The sequence below is a fragment of the Brienomyrus brachyistius genome, chromosome 1 (genome assembly GCF_023856365.1).
Source record: "Brienomyrus brachyistius isolate T26 chromosome 1, BBRACH_0.4, whole genome shotgun sequence".
NCBI classification, from domain to species: Eukaryota; Metazoa; Chordata; class Actinopteri; order Osteoglossiformes; family Mormyridae; genus Brienomyrus; species Brienomyrus brachyistius.
The window spans coordinates 1,200,058-1,217,132 of record NC_064533.1 but is presented as its reverse complement, the minus strand read 5'-3'; the positions used below and the strand labels follow the sequence as shown (position 1 = coordinate 1,217,132).

At 46.2% G+C, this 17,075-nt stretch overlaps 1 protein-coding gene and 1 long non-coding RNA gene across 6 annotated transcripts in view; both read right to left on the bottom strand.

Moving 5' to 3' along the window:
• Positions 1-17,075, bottom strand: part of LOC125714467 (dedicator of cytokinesis protein 4-like) — a 99,330-nt gene that overhangs the window by 6,624 nt on the left and 75,631 nt on the right. For all 3 annotated transcript variants that reach the window (XR_007383788.1, XM_048985151.1, XM_048985233.1), the window contains 8 exons: positions 14,128-14,304; positions 12,340-12,423; positions 11,966-12,085; positions 11,581-11,687; positions 9,604-9,730; positions 9,209-9,290; positions 6,954-7,063; positions 6,450-6,522 (listed from right to left, as the gene is read on the bottom strand). Coding sequence is in view for 2 of the 3 variants with exons in the window: in XM_048985151.1 (XP_048841108.1) it covers positions 6,450-6,522; positions 6,954-7,063; positions 9,209-9,290; positions 9,604-9,730; positions 11,581-11,687; positions 11,966-12,085; positions 12,340-12,423; positions 14,128-14,304 (880 nt within the window). In the remaining variant the exon portion in view is untranslated. The remainder of the gene's footprint in view (positions 1-6,449; positions 6,523-6,953; positions 7,064-9,208; positions 9,291-9,603; positions 9,731-11,580; positions 11,688-11,965; positions 12,086-12,339; positions 12,424-14,127; positions 14,305-17,075) is intronic.
• On the bottom strand, positions 4,136-6,439 carry LOC125714822 (uncharacterized). 3 transcript variants are annotated; one of them, XR_007383875.1, is made up of 4 exons: positions 6,054-6,439; positions 5,504-5,802; positions 5,204-5,252; positions 4,136-5,149 (listed from the first exon to the last, which is right to left on the bottom strand). It is a non-coding gene; the product is annotated as an uncharacterized LOC125714822 (long non-coding RNA). The 3 variants fall into 3 exon arrangements; XR_007383867.1 differs by having other exon boundaries at positions 4,136-5,252; XR_007383870.1 differs by having other exon boundaries at positions 4,136-5,252; positions 5,553-5,802.

The following is a 17,075-nucleotide window of genomic DNA, read 5'->3' as shown; positions in this document are numbered from 1 at the left end:
ATGTCCTTGACGGTTGCGGATCACTTAGACATTTAGGCCTAGTGCCAAGAATCCATTTTGATAGTTGCAAGTTGGATTCAAAGGGCTGCAAATATGAATAGAGTTGAGTGTTCTATCCACTGCACCTACAATGCCAGGTATGCCTGCAATGGCATGAGAACCAATTTTAGTGTCATGCAAGGCATCCCTTCCTGCTGGACACTGTATGTAGTTGGGTGCACGGTGTAACAGAAACGTGATCAATGCACAGTCGCAGGACACAGCAGCCTTGATGTGGCCATGTAGATCACCTATGGCCTGCAAGAATCCACCTGTGGCAGAGAAGCAGAGCTGTCAGAAGCTGCATGGTGCACTGAGGGCAAAATGCTGCTGTGTTCCTCTGTCCAATTTATCCTGCAGCAAACCAAGGAAGCTCATTATTTCACCCCAGACCTGCCTGTATCTCTCTATGAATTGTTCATTACTGAGATAGACCAAGGGGTTCATGATCACCAGCAAAAGCAACTTGGCTTCCTGAATGGCTGTTTTCTGCTGATTTGCATAACTCTCTGCCATGGTTGGTCTTAAGGGTTGATTCACCTTCCCAATTTAAAAGATGCAACTGAACACATAGCAAGTTTGATTGGTTAGCTCATTATGTAGCTTATCATAGTTGTTCAGAATTTATGAATTGGATTTTGAACTGAGTTGGCCACACCCTGTAAGGTGTTGAAATGACAGTAAGAAGAATTTAAGTCATTTCCATTCAGTGCAGTCATACAACACATGAATGTCATTTAATCTAGCAAAACAGAATGACATAACAGATGTACTTCCAACATGGCAGATGTATCATACATATGTACTAGTAAGCGAACTTTGTATGATTGTAATATAATAATTGTGTAATTGTTTTAGCCTTTTCTAACAATTTGGTTTATGTCATCCCTCTTAGCCCTTTTCCTTGTGTGTTTCTGTTTTTGCATATTTAACTGTTTATGTCTGTTACCACCTGTGAGGAGTCTGCATGCAGTAGCACTTCCTGTGGGCTGTCAGATGGACAGGTTTGTCACAGTGTTACTTTTATGACTGTATGAAGTGCTCTTTCACCATGGACCACACAATGACAGTTAAATTATTTACTCTATAGGCGACACTTAGGGTGTGACATTCATTATGAATAACAGTGACATGCACAGACGTTTCAGGCAGGTGCTCGAACAGGGAGCCATAGCTGTCGGGTACCTTCTGCTGCTGTAAATATTCCTGATCGCATGGTGGGGGGTGTGGGACAGGATTCAGTGTGTATTCTGTTTATGTTAACATGCTAGGTAGTTCATATTGAAAAATTAAGCTGCATTGTTAAAACCGCACTTACACTATGTATCTGAATTCATGTTAAATCAATTCCATTTCAATTCTACTTCCTTATATCCAAAATTGAACTGCATTTCTGCACCGTGTTTTCAACTGATTTATGAACTGAATTTGATTTTCAAGGTCATTCTCAAGTCAGTTCTGATCGGTGCACAAGCCTGTTATGTATTCAAATGGCACACAGGTGTTATAACAACAGGCCCCTTTTGCTCTAATTTATAGTCAACATTATAGTTTTATATTGCAAAACTAACCTCTTCTCGTTCCATCAGCATTATTATGTTGTCCAATAAAGAATTTCAATATGTTTTTCACATCTATTTTGGTCGATCTCTGTGTCCCTGTCACAGGATAGTAGGAAAAAGTTCAAATAAAGAACAACGTAGAAAATAACGAGTGTGTCGGACAGCTCGTAAACCTATAAACGAGATAACAAACTACTTCAGTTACAAGGGGTTTTGGAAATGCGTGCTAATTAACAATCAGTCTTAGGTACTAGATAATGAACTACTTAGCATTACGAAGCCTTTGGGAAAAGCCACCCCTGGTTGGTTGAAACTAAATCTTGGTCTGGATTATTACCTTCTGGACCTGAACTATCCACCTCTGATAACATCTTCTAGCAAGTAACCAGTCTGGAAAACATAACAGTAGTAAAAATGCTTTTAGGAAACAGGGCCCGTATTCACAAAGCATCTTAAGGCTAAAAGTAGCTTGCCAACTCAGGAGAAACTGCAAAAAAATATTGGGTGTGTCAGTCATAAATGTAGGATTCCTGTTTTTTGACTAAGACCAATTCACAAAGCCCCTTAGCGCTAAAAGTAGCATTTAAATCTGGGAGAACTAAAGAGTGATCGAGAGGACTGAGACGCACTAAGTTGCAAAATGGCTGCTGTCAATCCACGTGACAATGTCTGGGAAACATTAAAAGAACATTGAATTACTTAAAAGATACAGCCTCAGTCAGGAGAGAATAAGGGTTGTTGTGGAGCTTGTGAGGGATGCAGTAACTCCAACAAACCAAAACATCCCAGTCATATACAGTGTAAACCGCTTATAGTAATCACATATGTTTGGATGGAACTGATCACTATAAGCAGATGATAATTACAGTATAACTGATTTTTTTCTTTTTTTTCTGTTTCAGGCAGATTAGCACCCAACAAGTGTATACTTAGTACATGAATATGAGGTGGCCCTGCAGTGTGTTGGTGACTGCTCAGGGTTGGTTCCTGCCTGCACCCATTGTTCCCGTGATAGGCTCTGGTCCCCCCCGCGACCCCAGTTGGGATTAACCGGTTTCAGAAAATGGACATGGAATATAAGGTGAAGCTGTTTCAGATGCTTTTCAAATTACAGCATTGTACAAATTAAATTACTGAATTGTGTATAATTCAAATATGCTATAATACAGAACTGCATATAAAATATGGTTTGGCTTTGACAATTTAAAATTAACTTTGATGAGTCTATAATCTTAATTGAGAGAAAATGGCTTTCTTTTTCCGTCATGTTTTCCGTGCATGCAGCCATGCAGCATTAGCCTCAGGAAGCTATTCAGAATCAGACGGGTCGCCGAAAGGTAAAGTAAAAAACAAAAAAAAAATGTTTTAATTTTTCCATATGTTGTCATATTTAAAAAGACCAGACTACTTAAGTACTGTAACTACTGTAAGCAGACTACTTCATTTCAATAAGTGAATTATTTAAACAGTAGTTTTTTAGGAATGATTCTGTCCCAAGTTTTTTAATTCATCCAGCGGTTGATCAGTATAACCATGATCACTATAAGTGGTTTCCACCGTATTTATGTACATGTGATGTTGCGCAGTTTGTAAATTTTTACCAGCACATACTGGCCTCTCATCAAGCAATCCCTGTGGTTATTGCAGACAAGCTCATGCATGAGAACCGACATCAGCCATAGCGAAGTAGGCTCTTTTCCTAACTAAAAGTTGCTCTCAGAGACCTTGTGAATAGGTTTTAGGAAAACTCTTAGTTAAAAACTTGTAGTGCAATTCAGGGGTACTGTTAGTGGTAAGATAAAATGCTTTGTGAATGCGGGCCCAGGAGTGCATGTATGAGTGTTGAATGTTAAGGAGAGCGATGCGGAGAGCGATGTGGAGAGATGCTCGTGGCAGTCTCAGGGTGCTCTCACACTGATTTTCACGGGGCTGAACAGGATGAGGGGTGAACAGTCTGTCCTGCTTTCTTAGGCCTGTCAGGGCTCCAGCTACCAGGGCTTCTGCCCAATACCTCAACATGCGAAATATACTGAGAGTCTGATCAATGTCTGCCTGTTAAAAAGCAGCCCAAAAGAATTAATCTCCCCTTATTAAAACTGTCCTGTGGGACCCTGACAGTACTACAGTAAATTGGCTTTCCATCCCATAAAGTCCTGCATGCTTAATTAACTCGACTTAAAGGAGATTTTGGCATAAAGAGCAAGACGTCATGTGGCACATCTGCTCATGCCATTTCTAGGTAAACCTAGAAATTTAAATAAAATAATGAGACATAATTCATTGACCCAAGAGGGAAATTCTGTTGCATACAGCAGCAAGGTATGTAAAGTGAACAGATGCAATCATATATCAAATACAAGTACAAAGATAAAACAAGTACAAGTACAAAGATAATATACATAGTGCACACAAAAGACTGTGGGGTAAATGAGCAAATATAAATGAACTGACGGGTGTTTCTGCTTTAACGATGAAATTCTGGTTGTGGTTCTGCAGTTCCCAATCTCTTGTAGAATATACTGAAATGTAGGACATTTTCTCCATATCTGAGCAGCAGTTCATAAAAGTAACATTATACATCTGACTATAACAAAGTAATATGAATTTTATGACTGTAAACACATTTACAAAGATAAAGAAAAAAACTCATTAATTCTGTATATTCCTGCAAACATGATACCTCACCGCAGGGAAACGCACTGTTTCCACTTCATGTCCTCTTCAACATACACCACCATAAAAACCTCTAAGCAAACACAATCTGTCTTCTTCCTTTCCTGTTTCGGAGCTGATCCTCCACCAAACTCTTTAATGTTCCAAAGATCAAAGACCAAAGCTTGAACCTGACTTTCTTCAGTGCAGCTAGTTTTGTTTTTTTATGATTTTCTTTTGCCTGAGAATCTGGCCTTTAAAAATAAATAGCCCCCCAAAAGCTAAGCATCCTTAAGAGCTCAGCATAGCATGAAGGGATCTCTTAATGGCACACTGAAATCAACGCAGATAAAAGCAGCATGATCAAAGCAAGACTCCGTCCAATTTTGGGGTGAAAATAAGCCAGAGCAGTGATGATTATTTCCAAGACTTTAATCAAATGGGAGGAAAATTAAACTGGGGCCACTGCTCCATCTCCTGTCACAAACAGCTACCAACCTGTGCCTCAGCTCTTACAATCGGCTGTACATGGCCCAGCCACACCTAACTGTGGATCAGCTCTTACAATCGGCTGTACATGGCCCAGCCACACCTAACTGTGGTTCAGCTCTTACAATTGGCTGTACATGACCCAGCCACACCTAACTGTGCCTCAGCTCTTACAATCGGCTGTACATGGCCCAGCCACACCTAACTGTGGTTCAGCTCTTACAATCGGCTGTACATGGCCCAGCCACACCTAACTGTGGCCCAGCTCTTACAATCGGCTGTACAGTACATGGCCCAGCCACACCTAACTGTGGCTCAGCTCTTACAACCGGCTGTACATGGCCCAGCCACACCTAACTGTGGCTCAGCTCTTACAATCGGCTGTACAGTTCATGGCCCAGCCACACCTAACTGTGGTTCAGCTCTTACAATCGGCTGTACAGTTCATGGCCCAGCCACACCTAACTGTGGCTCAGCTCTTACAATTGGCTGTACATGGCCCAGCCACACCTAACTGTGGCTCAGCTCTTACAATCGGCTGTACATGGTCCAGCCACACCTAACTGTGGCTCAGCTCTTACAATCCGCTGTACATGACCCAGCCACACCTAACTGTGGTTCAGCTCTTACAATCAGCTGTACAGTACATGGCCCAGCCACACCTAACTGTGGTTCAGCTCTTACAATTGGCTGTACATGGCCCAGCCACACATAACTGTGGCTCAGCTTTTACAAATCGGCAGTACATGGCCCAGCCACACCTAACTGTGGCTCAGCTCTTACAATCGGCTGTACATGGCCCAGCCACACCTAACTGTGGCTCAGCTCTTACAATCGGCTGTACATGGCCCAGCCACACCTAACTGTGGCTCAGCTTTTACAATCGGCTGTACATGGCCCAGCCACACCTAACTGTGGCTCAGCTTTTACAATCGGCTGTACAGTACATGGCCCAGCCACACCTAACTGTGGCTCAGCTCTTACAATCGGCTGTACATGACCCAGCCACACCTAACTGTGGCTCAGCTCTTACAATCGGCTGTACATGGCCCAGCCACACCTAACTGTGGCTCAGCTCTTACAATCGGCTGTACAGTTCATGGCCCAGCCACACCTAACTGTGGTTCAGCTCTTACAATTGGCTGTACATGGCCCAGCCACACATAACTGTGGCTCAGCTTTTACAAATCGGCAGTACATGGCCCAGCCACACCTAACTGTGGCTCAGCTCTTACAATCGGCTGTACATGGCCCAGCCACACCTAACTGTGGCTCAGCTCTTACAATCGGCTGTACATGGCCCAGCCGCACCTAACTGTGGCTCAGCTTTTACAATCGGCTGTACATGGCCCAGCCACACCTAACTGTGGCTCAGCTTTTACAATCGGCTGTACAGTACATGGCCCAGCCACACCTAACTGTGGCTCAGCTCTTACAATCGGCTGTACATGACCCAGCCACACCTAACTGTGGTTCAGCTCTTTACTATATCTGCATTGATCCTTTTGGACTGGGGAGTTATTTCTCTATACAACTTGTCCATCTCCTTTTAAGATCCTCTGACCCCAATGAGACAATGTCACTCTTCTAACCAGTCAAGCCTTCATCATACATTTTCACATGTGAAGGTGTCAGATTATCTGTCACTATTGTAGCCCTGACCGGGGTAATACCGTGGTTTTGGCATTAATGCTAGTGTCGCCTTACCTTTGTCTGGTGCCGAGAGACTGGGGTCACTGCGCGGCAACATGACATCTCCCATAGGGTGTGGCAGTATCCTCTGTTAGAGGGGACGAGAATCAGTGCACTGGCTTTTCATGCTATCAGGAACACCATCAATAAGGCTTATCTTATCTTTGATGGGGGGGGGAGGGGCAGCTCTGTGGTTTGGGATTCTGATGGTCACCGGTGAGTGATCCCACAATTGGGCCCTTGAGCAAGGCCCTTAACCCCAATTCCTCCAGGGACTGCCTGACCCCACTGTCTCCCCTATGCCAGTCTCATGACATGGCCTCCTGAGATGTTTTTACAGCTATCCTGTAGAAGGTCCCACAGATGCTGAGCACTCGTTGCCTGTTTTTCCTTCACTCTCTGGTCAAACTCCCCCGAAACCATCGGAACTGTGTTTAGGTCAGGTGACCAGGTCATGTGATACAACACTAGGTGAGGCATGTCCAAACTTTGGGCTTGGTGCTGTATATGATCATATACCTGTGTGGGATCCAGGGGGTTGGAGTAGATGGCGCTGCAGGGTCTGTCCCGGGGTGAGAGGCAGGAACTCTCTCTGGAATGCTTATTCATTTCAGATGACAGCGGTGAACCTGGAAAGCATTGGGAATACGGTGACACAGGGTGTAACGCCACAAAGATAGGGCACAGGGGACATTCAGGAAGCAGGACGCCACAAAGACAGGGCACAGGGGACATTCAGGAAGCAGGACGCCACAAAGACAGGGCACAGGGGACATTCAGGAAGCATAACGCCACAAAGACAGGGCACAGGGGACATTCAGGAAGCAGGACGCCACAAAGACAGGGCACAGGGGACATTCAGGAAGCAGGACGCCACAAAGACAGGGCACAGGGGACATTCAGGAAGTATAATGTCACAAAGACAGGGCACAGGGGACATTCAGGAAGCAGGACGCCACAAAGACAGGGCACAGGGGACATTCAGGAAGCATAACGCCACAAAGACAGGGCACAGGGGACATTCAGGAAGCAGGATGCCACAAAGACAGGGCACAGGGGACATTCAGGAAGCAGGACGCCACAAAGACAGGGCACAGGGGACATTCAGGAAGCAGGACGCCACAAAGACAGGGCACAGGGGACATTCAGGAAGCATAACGCCACAAAGACAGGGCACAGGGGACATTCAGGAAGCAGGACGCCACAAAGACAGGGCACAGGGGACATTCAGGAAGCATAACGCCACAAAGACAGGGCACAGGGGACATTCAGGAAGTATAATGTCACAAAGACAGGGCACAGGGGACATTCAGGAAGCATAACGCCACAAAGACAGGGCACAGGGGACATTCAGGAAGCAGGACGCCACAAAGACAGGGCACAGGGGACATTCAGGAAGTATAATGTCACAAAGACAGGGCACAGGGGACATTCAGGAAGCAGGACGCCACAAAGACGGGGCACAGGGGACATTCAGGAAGTAGGATGCCACAAAGACAGGGCACAGGGGACATTCAGGAAGTAGGATGCCACAAAGACAGGGCACAGGGGACATTCAGGAAGTATAATGTCACAAAGACAGGGCACAGGGGACATTCAGGAAGCATAACGCCACAAAGACAGGGCACAGGGGACATTCAGGAAGTATAATGTCACAAAGACAGGGCACAGGGGACATTCAGGAAGCAGGACGCCACAAAGACAGGGCACAGGGGACATTCAGGAAGCAGGACGCCACAAAGACAGAGCACAGGGGACATTCAGGAAGTATAATGTCACAAAGACAGGGCACAGGGGACATTCAGGAAGCAGGACGCCACAAAGACAGGGCACAGGGGACATTCAGGAAGCAGGACGCCACAAAGACAGGGCACAGGGGACATTCAGGAAGCAGGACGCCACAAAGACAGGGCACAGGGGACATTCAGGAAGTATAATGTCACAAAGACAGGGCACAGGGGACATTCAGGAAGCAGGACGCCACAAAGACAGAGCACAGGGGACATTCAGGAAGCAGGATGCCACAAAGACAGGGCACAGGGGACATTCAGGAAGTATAATGCCACAAAGACAGGGCACAGGGGACATTCAGGAAGCAGGACGCCACAAAGACAGGGCACAGGGGACATTCAGGAAGCAGGACGCCACAAAGACAGGGCACAGGGGACATTCAGGAAGCAGGACGCCACAAAGATAGGGCACAGGGGACATTCAGGAAGCACTTGCACACTGCAGGATGCCTGTTGCCTGGGCCAAACCCCCTTTCATGCAGGCAATTTAGGAATGAGTCTTTGTCGTTCCTACAAGCACTTTACAGTTAGAGGGCAGTTTATGAGGCTCCCTGGGTTACAAGGTTCTGCCGATGGGAGAGTAAATGTCTTCATATATTCTCTTTACAGTCACAGTTCAGAGGCACAGGCTGAGCTGCCTGCATATCAGCTTAGAGGTCACCACATCACCACTGCCCCCCCCCCCCCACCACCATCAAGCCTTGGGGCTCTAAGTGGCTCCCACTGGCAGTGGGGCCACAGGCCAGAGAGTTAAGGAAAAGCGAGGGAGCCTATCCAGTCATTCATATCCAGATAAATAACTACAGAGAAATTCACAATAAATTATCATTACACACTGACATAACTATCACAAGCCACATTTATTAAATATAACTTTACAATGTAATTTAATTTTATTGAACTTATTATGTTCCAGTAGCATTTTAATTTAACCAGTACCGTAAATCTGCCCATGGGCGGGGTGGGGCAGGGCTGGGCACTGACCTCTGGTGCTGGAGGGGGCGGAGCTGCTGACGTTGGGGGAGGCAGAATGATTGGAGCTCAGGCTTGAGGTAGACGGGCTGGGCTGTGGACCGCAACAGAACATCTTAAGAACATCAGAAGATCGTATTTGGCTGTGGAAGAGTGCTTTAGAAGCCCGGCGGGTTATAAATCGAGCTTCCCTCAATCGATATGAATTATTAGTTCAAAAGTAAAGCAGCCTTTGGAGGTTTATATTGTTCAAACAGAAGCCCAGTCTATCCGGCCAAAGCGGAAGGTCTCCCTATGACTGGAGGGGGCAGGACTGTCCTGAATCCCTGCAGAGAAGTCAAGGCTGGGCCTTCATTAACTCCAATCTGAGAGCAGTGACAACAGCCCCACACCTGACGGAACACTACCTGCATGTTGAAGACCTCGTCCGAGCTCTCCGACTGGCCCGTAATGTTGCTCACTTCATTTGAGGCCTGGGAGGACAGCGAGGACGAGGAGTAGCGGTTCGCTGCCGGGTAGCTGAGGGTGCTGGGGCTGGGAGCACCGAAGAGAAGAGCAGGCGTTTAGGTGAGGAAAGCCACTTTCATACTCTCAGCTCTTCGTTACTCTCAACTCTCTCCATTACTCTCAGCTCTCTGTTACTCACAGCTCTCTCTGATACCCTCAGCTCCCTCTGTTACCCTCAGCTCTCTCTGTTACCCTCAGCTCTCTCTGTTACCCTCAGCTCTCTCTGTTACCCTCAGCTTTCTCTGTTACTCACAGCTCTCTCCGATACCTCAGCTCTCTCCGATACCTCAGCTCTCTCCGATACCCTCAGCTCTCTCCGATACCCTCAGCTCTCTCCGTTACCCTCAGCTCTCTCCGATACCCTCAGCTCTCTCCGTTACCCTCAGCTCTCTCTGTTACCCTCAGCTCTCTCTGTTACCCTCAGCTCTCTCCGATACCTCAGCTCTCTCCGATACTCTCAGCTCTCTCCGTTACCCTCAGCTCTCTCCGTTACTCTCAGCTTTCTCTATTACTTTTAGCTCCCTTACTCTCAGCTCTCCATTACCCTCAGCTCTCTCCGTTACCCTCAGCTCTCTCCGTTACCCTCAGCTCTCTCTGTTACCCTCAGCTCTCTCCGTTACTCACAGCTCTCTCCGTTACTCACAGCTCTCTCTGACACTCACAGCTCTCTCTGACACTCACAGCTCTCTCCGATACCCTCAGCTCTCTTCGATACCTCAGCTCTCTCCGTTACTCTCAGCTCTCTCTATTACTCTTAGCTCCCTTACTCTCAGCTCTCCATTACCCTCAGCTCTCTCCCTTACTCTCAGCTCTCCGTTACCCTCAGCTCTCTCTGTTACCCTCAGCTCTCTTCGTTACCCTCAGCTCTCTCCGTTACTCTCAGCTCTTTCTATTACTCTTAGCTCCCTTACTCTCAGCTCTCCATTACCCTCAGCTCTCTCCGTTACCCTCAGCTCTCTCCCTTACTCTCAGCTCTCCGTTACCCTCAGCTCTCTCTGTTACTCTCAGCTCTCTCCATTACTCTTAGCTCCATTACTCTCAGCTCTCCGTTACTCTAAGCTCTCTCCATTACTCTCAGCTATCTGTTACTCAAAGCTCTCTGTTACTCACAGCTCTCTGTTACTCACAGCTCTCTGTTACTCACAGCTCTCTGTTACTCACAGCTCTCTATTACTCTTAGCTCCCTTACTCTCAGCTCTCCTTTACCCTCAGCTCTCCTTTACCCTCAGCTCTCTGTTACTCACAGCTCTCTCTGTTACTCTTAGCTCCCTTATTCTCAGCTCTCCGTTACTCTCAGCTTTCTCCGTTACTCTCAGCTCTCTCCATTACTCTCAGCTCTCTCCATTACTCTCAGCTCTCTCCATTACTCTCAGCTCTCTCCATTACTCTCAGCTCTCTGTTACTCACAGCTCTCTGTTACTCACAGCTCTCTCTATTACTCTTAGCTCCCTTACTCTCAGCTCTCCGTTACCCTCAGCTCTCTCCATTACTTTCCAAAGTAACATTCATTTTTTGAGACAGCAGGGTCAGACAGTCCCTGGAGCAATTGGAGATTAAAGGCCTTGTTCAAGGTGACATCATTCTGCTGACCCTGGGATTTGAACTGGCAACTTTCCTATAACAGTTTACTAATCCACTGAGCCGCGCACTGAAAGCATAACTACATTTCTGTTGGTGTTTTTAACATCGGTTCACTCATCCTCCCATGTTTGACATTTGTTATGTGTTACATGTCAGCTATATAAATAAGACATATACTGTAGCCATGTATTTACAGTTAGTCACAGGTACTAAAGAATGGAAGGCGAAATCAGTCACATGACAGTGTCACGCACTGAGAGCAGGGCGAAGGTAGATGAGGTGGAGACTGCCCTTACCCACGTCTCATCACTCCCCGCCCACCATCAGGGCTCACGGCATTGACCATTGAGCCCATGTAGGTACGCGGGCTTCCATTGGCAAAAGGCAGGTAGGGTGGACAATCCTGGAAAAATGGCAATGTCAGTCACCATTCTTATCCCCCTTGCCACCATGAACCACCAGAATCTTTAGCATCAACATCCTCACCGTAACTTCATCACCGTAACCTCAACACTCTAACCTCCTTACATCATCATCGTCATCATAGTCATCACTGTCCTCACCATCAGCACCTTCACTAGCATCATCCTCCCCCTCACTACAGTCTTCATCACAATCATTTGTGTAAGCACTACCATCAGAATACCTCCGGCACGAATGTATGTCATTCTTAAGACTCACTTGTATTCCCAGACTGGACTTCATGAGATGAAACTGGTCAACCAGCTTCTTGTGCAGAGGCCTCATGTCCTGTGGCACAAACTTCTCATGCACAGCCAGGCCGTACCCCAGGATGTGTGCCTAAGGGTGAAACATTCTTGCTAGACGTACACACACAGTCTCACCGTGGCACACGCTCATCACACACTGCAGATGGTGCAAGGGGCCAGTCGTGTTAAGGTTGTGGATACAGAATCGAAACAGAAGAGGAGCCTCTATTGCACACCTTAGCAAAGTACTTGACCTGAATTGTTTCGGTAAAGATATTCAATTACATCCACGTTTAAACCATCAGGGAAGCATAAAAGCTGGACCTGCTGCTCTTCCACACTCACCTGCTCCAGCATGAGCTCGCGGAGACGGCCGATCTTCTCACAGTCCTCTGGGTGGCTCGCCACATAGTCCTTCACAAAGAAAGCCTGAGGGGAAACAAGAGCCTTGTCTGTTTCTGTCTTCCTCTCTCTCCCTCTCTTTTCTCTCTCTCACACACCCAGTGACTCACAGAAACACTGCATCAGACCTCAAGTAACAACCCTTTAGAGATGGCACCATCATTGCATGTCTAACAAATGTGTACATATAGAATAGCACAATATCTGGGTACAATCTACCTGAGTCTCCTGATCCTTGAGCCTAACCTTCCTCTCTAAATAATTAATCTGTCTGTCTGCTGTAACGTTTCATTACGGCTGCATATTTCAGCGCAGCACATAGCATCACGCAAGTCCTTTGAGTGAAGAGTTACCTAAACGCCTGGTGGAAACAACAAGCTGCCTAAAAAAATACCCTGTCCATCCCATAAGAATAGCATGTAAAGGAGTCTGAGAGCCGGGACTGCAGCTTCTCAGGGAACAAAGACAAGCTCCAAAGACTTGGAGCGAATGCAGTAAAAAATGCAACATATGCACGGGGGCAGGGGGGGCAGAAGAAGCAGGGTGTTAAGCCATGATACCTCTCCATGAGAACATGAAGAGAGCCAAATACAATTAGATACAAAACCTTCGCCTCACACAGGAGCAGCGAGACTGAGCTCCTGGTGGAAAGTGTAGCTTTAATACTTCATTAATAATACTATGGTAAGGATGACGTAAAATATCATCACCGTGGATCTGCCTGTGTAATTATGTGGCAATGAACACTCCAGGACAAAACAGATTAAAACACTGTGCAGAGAAAGCAGGCTACAGGGCAGTGCGAGGATTATTACCATAAAGGACCCCTTTCTGAGGCTACTTACCACATGTTGCTGAGATTTCTCAGCAGAGAATCAGCGCAGATTGCAAGCACTATTATTTTCTTAAGAATGGGTATAATTTCAGAAGTGGAATAATTTTAAAAGAAAATGAATCAGAATTCCAGACAGCAATGATTCATAAGCAGCATAAAATGGATTATTCTATGCAACTTGGATTTCATAAATACAATTTCTGTTTTGAATACAGGAACGGAGGAAAAATCCTTGGTGTGAAATAAAGCAACAGATAACAAGAAATCTGGAGCTGAGAATAACAAGATTTCTCTAATAAGAATGGGACTGGACTCGGCCTGAGGGAGAAGCTAAAATTGCTCATATAAATCTAAATGTTAGCAGCACAGGCTGGCCCTGCAGAGCAGTCCAAAGGGCATATCTGCCATTTATACTATCAGATAACAAACCGTAATTGACTTACGCTTCTCTTATAATATTTCCAAGCAATGACGTGTCAGACTCGCTACAGGATAAAATGACATTTCAGGCTCATTTGCAGTTCCTAAGGAATAGGACCCAGCAAATTGATATGGAAGCTCCCCCATCAGGGCCCGATGCGACGGTGGAAACGTCAGACTGATGGCGTCAGTCCCCTTCAGGATAGGGGGGTGGGACTACATGCAGGACTCACTTTGGGCTGTTTTCACATCTCATATCAAAGTCTTGCATGCAAAATATTCTGCACAATACCACCTGCATGACTCTATAGTAATCGGGGCCCCTCTGTACATTTCTCAGGACAGCCCTGCCCCTGTTGATTTTATTGACTTAAGATTGGGGATTTGCTGACTGGGCCCCTGAAATCATAAAACGTGCTGAGCCCCCTAAGTCTGCCAGGGTATCTCACCATTGCGGAGGGTAGCAGAGGCCTTACCTCCTGGTAGCGTGTCAGGCCCCCGTTGACAGCGGCGTCGATCACCCCGTTCAGGCACATGGTGAGCGGGTTGATGTTGTGCATTTGTCTCGCCTGACACTGCGTGATCAGGGTCCGCAACTGCAAGTTCTTGTTCTCAATCACCTCGATGGCGTTCTCCAGCGGGCTCACTTCCATCTGCATAAGGACACAGCGTCACTGTGAGCATCACCCCACTGACTGGGCGTCACTGTGAGCATCACCCCACTGAAAGGGCGTCACAGTGAGCATCACCCCACTGACTGGGCGTCACTGTGAGCATCACCCGACTGAAAGGGCGTCACGGTGAGCATCACCCCACTGAAAGGGCGTCACAGTGAGCATCACCCCATTGAAAGGGCGTCACGGTGAGCATCACCCCATTGAAAGGGCGTCACGGTGAGCATAACCCCACTGACTGAGCGTCACGGTGAGCATCACCCCACTGAAAGGGCGTCACGGTGAGCATCACCCCACTGAAAGGGCGTCACGGTGAGCATCACCCCATTGAAAGGGCGTCACGGTGCGCATCACCCCACTGAAAGGGAGTCCTGGGGCTCCAGTTCACACACACATGTACACACACATTCCCTCTTAGGGTGCCTCTTAAGGCTCAGTGTGCTCCTAGGAACGGTCGTCAAGCTGACTGTACAGCGAAGGTACTGCCTGCAGAAATGGCCATAGAGAAAGGGAGAAGGGGAGCAACTCTGCCTCAGATCTACCCAAATGTATCTCTCACAGTGTGACCAGGTGTGGCACTTGCTGGGACTGCAGGCAGTGGAACTTCAAGACGTGTTTTTTTAAAAACCTCTTCAATCATCTGGCCATGAAAATAAGGAATAATGCTGCGCAAACGCAAATGCAGTATCTGCTAAGAATAACTGTCATGGAAAGCACAAGAAATGTTGGGTGTGTTATGGACATAAAAATAGACATAAAAATAGTTAATCCTTAAGTAATATCAAAGCAAAGAATTACTGGATACTATGTAGCCTTACTAGTCATATATATGTAGCCTAGTGTATATTTTTAATGCGCAACCTTACTCGGTGTGTAGTGTTACTTGGTAGGTAACCTTACCGTACATTCACACTGTCCGCGACACTAGCAAACGCTCTGGATGCTCTGTGACATAGACGGAGTGGGCGGAGACTCTCGCAATGCCAGGTGTCGCAAAATTATTAAAGCGGCCCGCAGAGCAAACAGTTTTGTAGCTTATTTTTGTATTGTCTGCCGATAGGATATAATTTGTCAATACACATGTAATCATGTTAAAACAAACACTATTGCTTTAAATAAATAACGTTATTAACGATTCCATTATTTTGTATTCTGTGGCACCAAAATAGTATGCAATTTCCCTTGTCCATAAAAATATTACACACTTCACCAACTCATCTTGATCACCAATAATAAGTTTTGGTCTCTGTATCAAACACGCTTCAATGAAACATGCCGGTAAAATACAAATAAAAGTAAAATTAAAGCCTGTAAGAATGTGCGTCCGATAGCATCGATAATGGATGTTAATGGAATCTTATAACAGTCTTGTTTATGCTGTGTTATTTTGGGTTGTCCGGGTCCAGAACTCTTTGCTAATTATGTGCTACTTTGCTCCTTTTACTTCACTTGCTCCAAGTCAGACATGTTCAGTGCATCAGACAAAACAATAAACCTCTTCGTTGATATTTTCACAAAATTTTCATTTCAGTGGCTATGCTTAAAAGCCCAAATATTACAATACAGCAACCAAGACAATGCACTACAGACAGAAACACAAGAACAGGAGAAATTTACAAATGAGAGGAGGCCATTCGGCCCATCAAGCTCGTTTGGGGAGACCTTAACTAATAGCTCAGAGTTGTTTAAATATTCTCTAGCTCTGATTTAAAGGAACCCAGGGTTTTAGCTTGTGCTACATGAACAGGAAGACAATTTCATACTGTAACTACACGCTGTGTAAAGAAGTGTTTTCTCAAATTCATTTTAAAATGCTCTCCCACTGATTTCCACTTATGGCCACGAGTGATAGTATTTATCCTTGAACAGAAAAGTATGTATACCTGAGTATACCTCAGCATGCAAGACCTTTCTAACACGTACATTTTTACCATGTTGACGCAATATAAAAATGCATGTCTACATGAGTTCTTTTCAATGCATAGGTTCATGTCGCCCAAACATGGGTATGTCATGTCTAGAGGATAAAATACCGTGTGGAGATGAATTCTCTCATGGTTTTTACCCTGACGGTGCTTGGGAACTGTTTTGTCTGAACAAAAGTTTACATGCTTGTGTTCTGTGAAAGTGGAGCATCCCTACATTCCAATTGGTTGCAAGCATCAGAGCTCATTATCATAAAGTTGACTAGGCTACAACTTCATTATGACCCTCTTGCTGGCCAAATCGCAATGCGACGCATGGCTACTCGCCACCTGTGGACGCGCTTTCCCATAGAGAACGAACAACTTCCGGTTACTTTGACGCTCTCGCTGATCATGGTTGTGTACCCAGGGTTACTCAGTGCACAGCCTTACTTGGTATGTAGCCACACTCAGTGCACAGCCTTACTTGGTATGTAGCCACACTCAGTGTGCAGCCTTACTTGGTATGTAGCCACACTCAGTGCACAGCCTTATTTGGTATGTAGCCACACTCAGTGCGCAGCCTTACTTGGTATGTAGCCACACTCAGTACGCAGCCTTACTTGGTATGTAGCCACACTCAGTGCGCAGCCTTACTTGGTATGTAGCCACACTCAGTGCGCAGCCTTACTTGGTATGTAGCCACACTCAGTGCGCAGCCTTACTTGGTATGTAGCCACACTCAGTGCGCAGCCTTACTTGGTATGTAGCCACACTCAGTGCGCAGCCTTACTTGGTATGTAGCCACACTCAGTGCGCAGCCTTACTTGGTATGTAGCCACACTC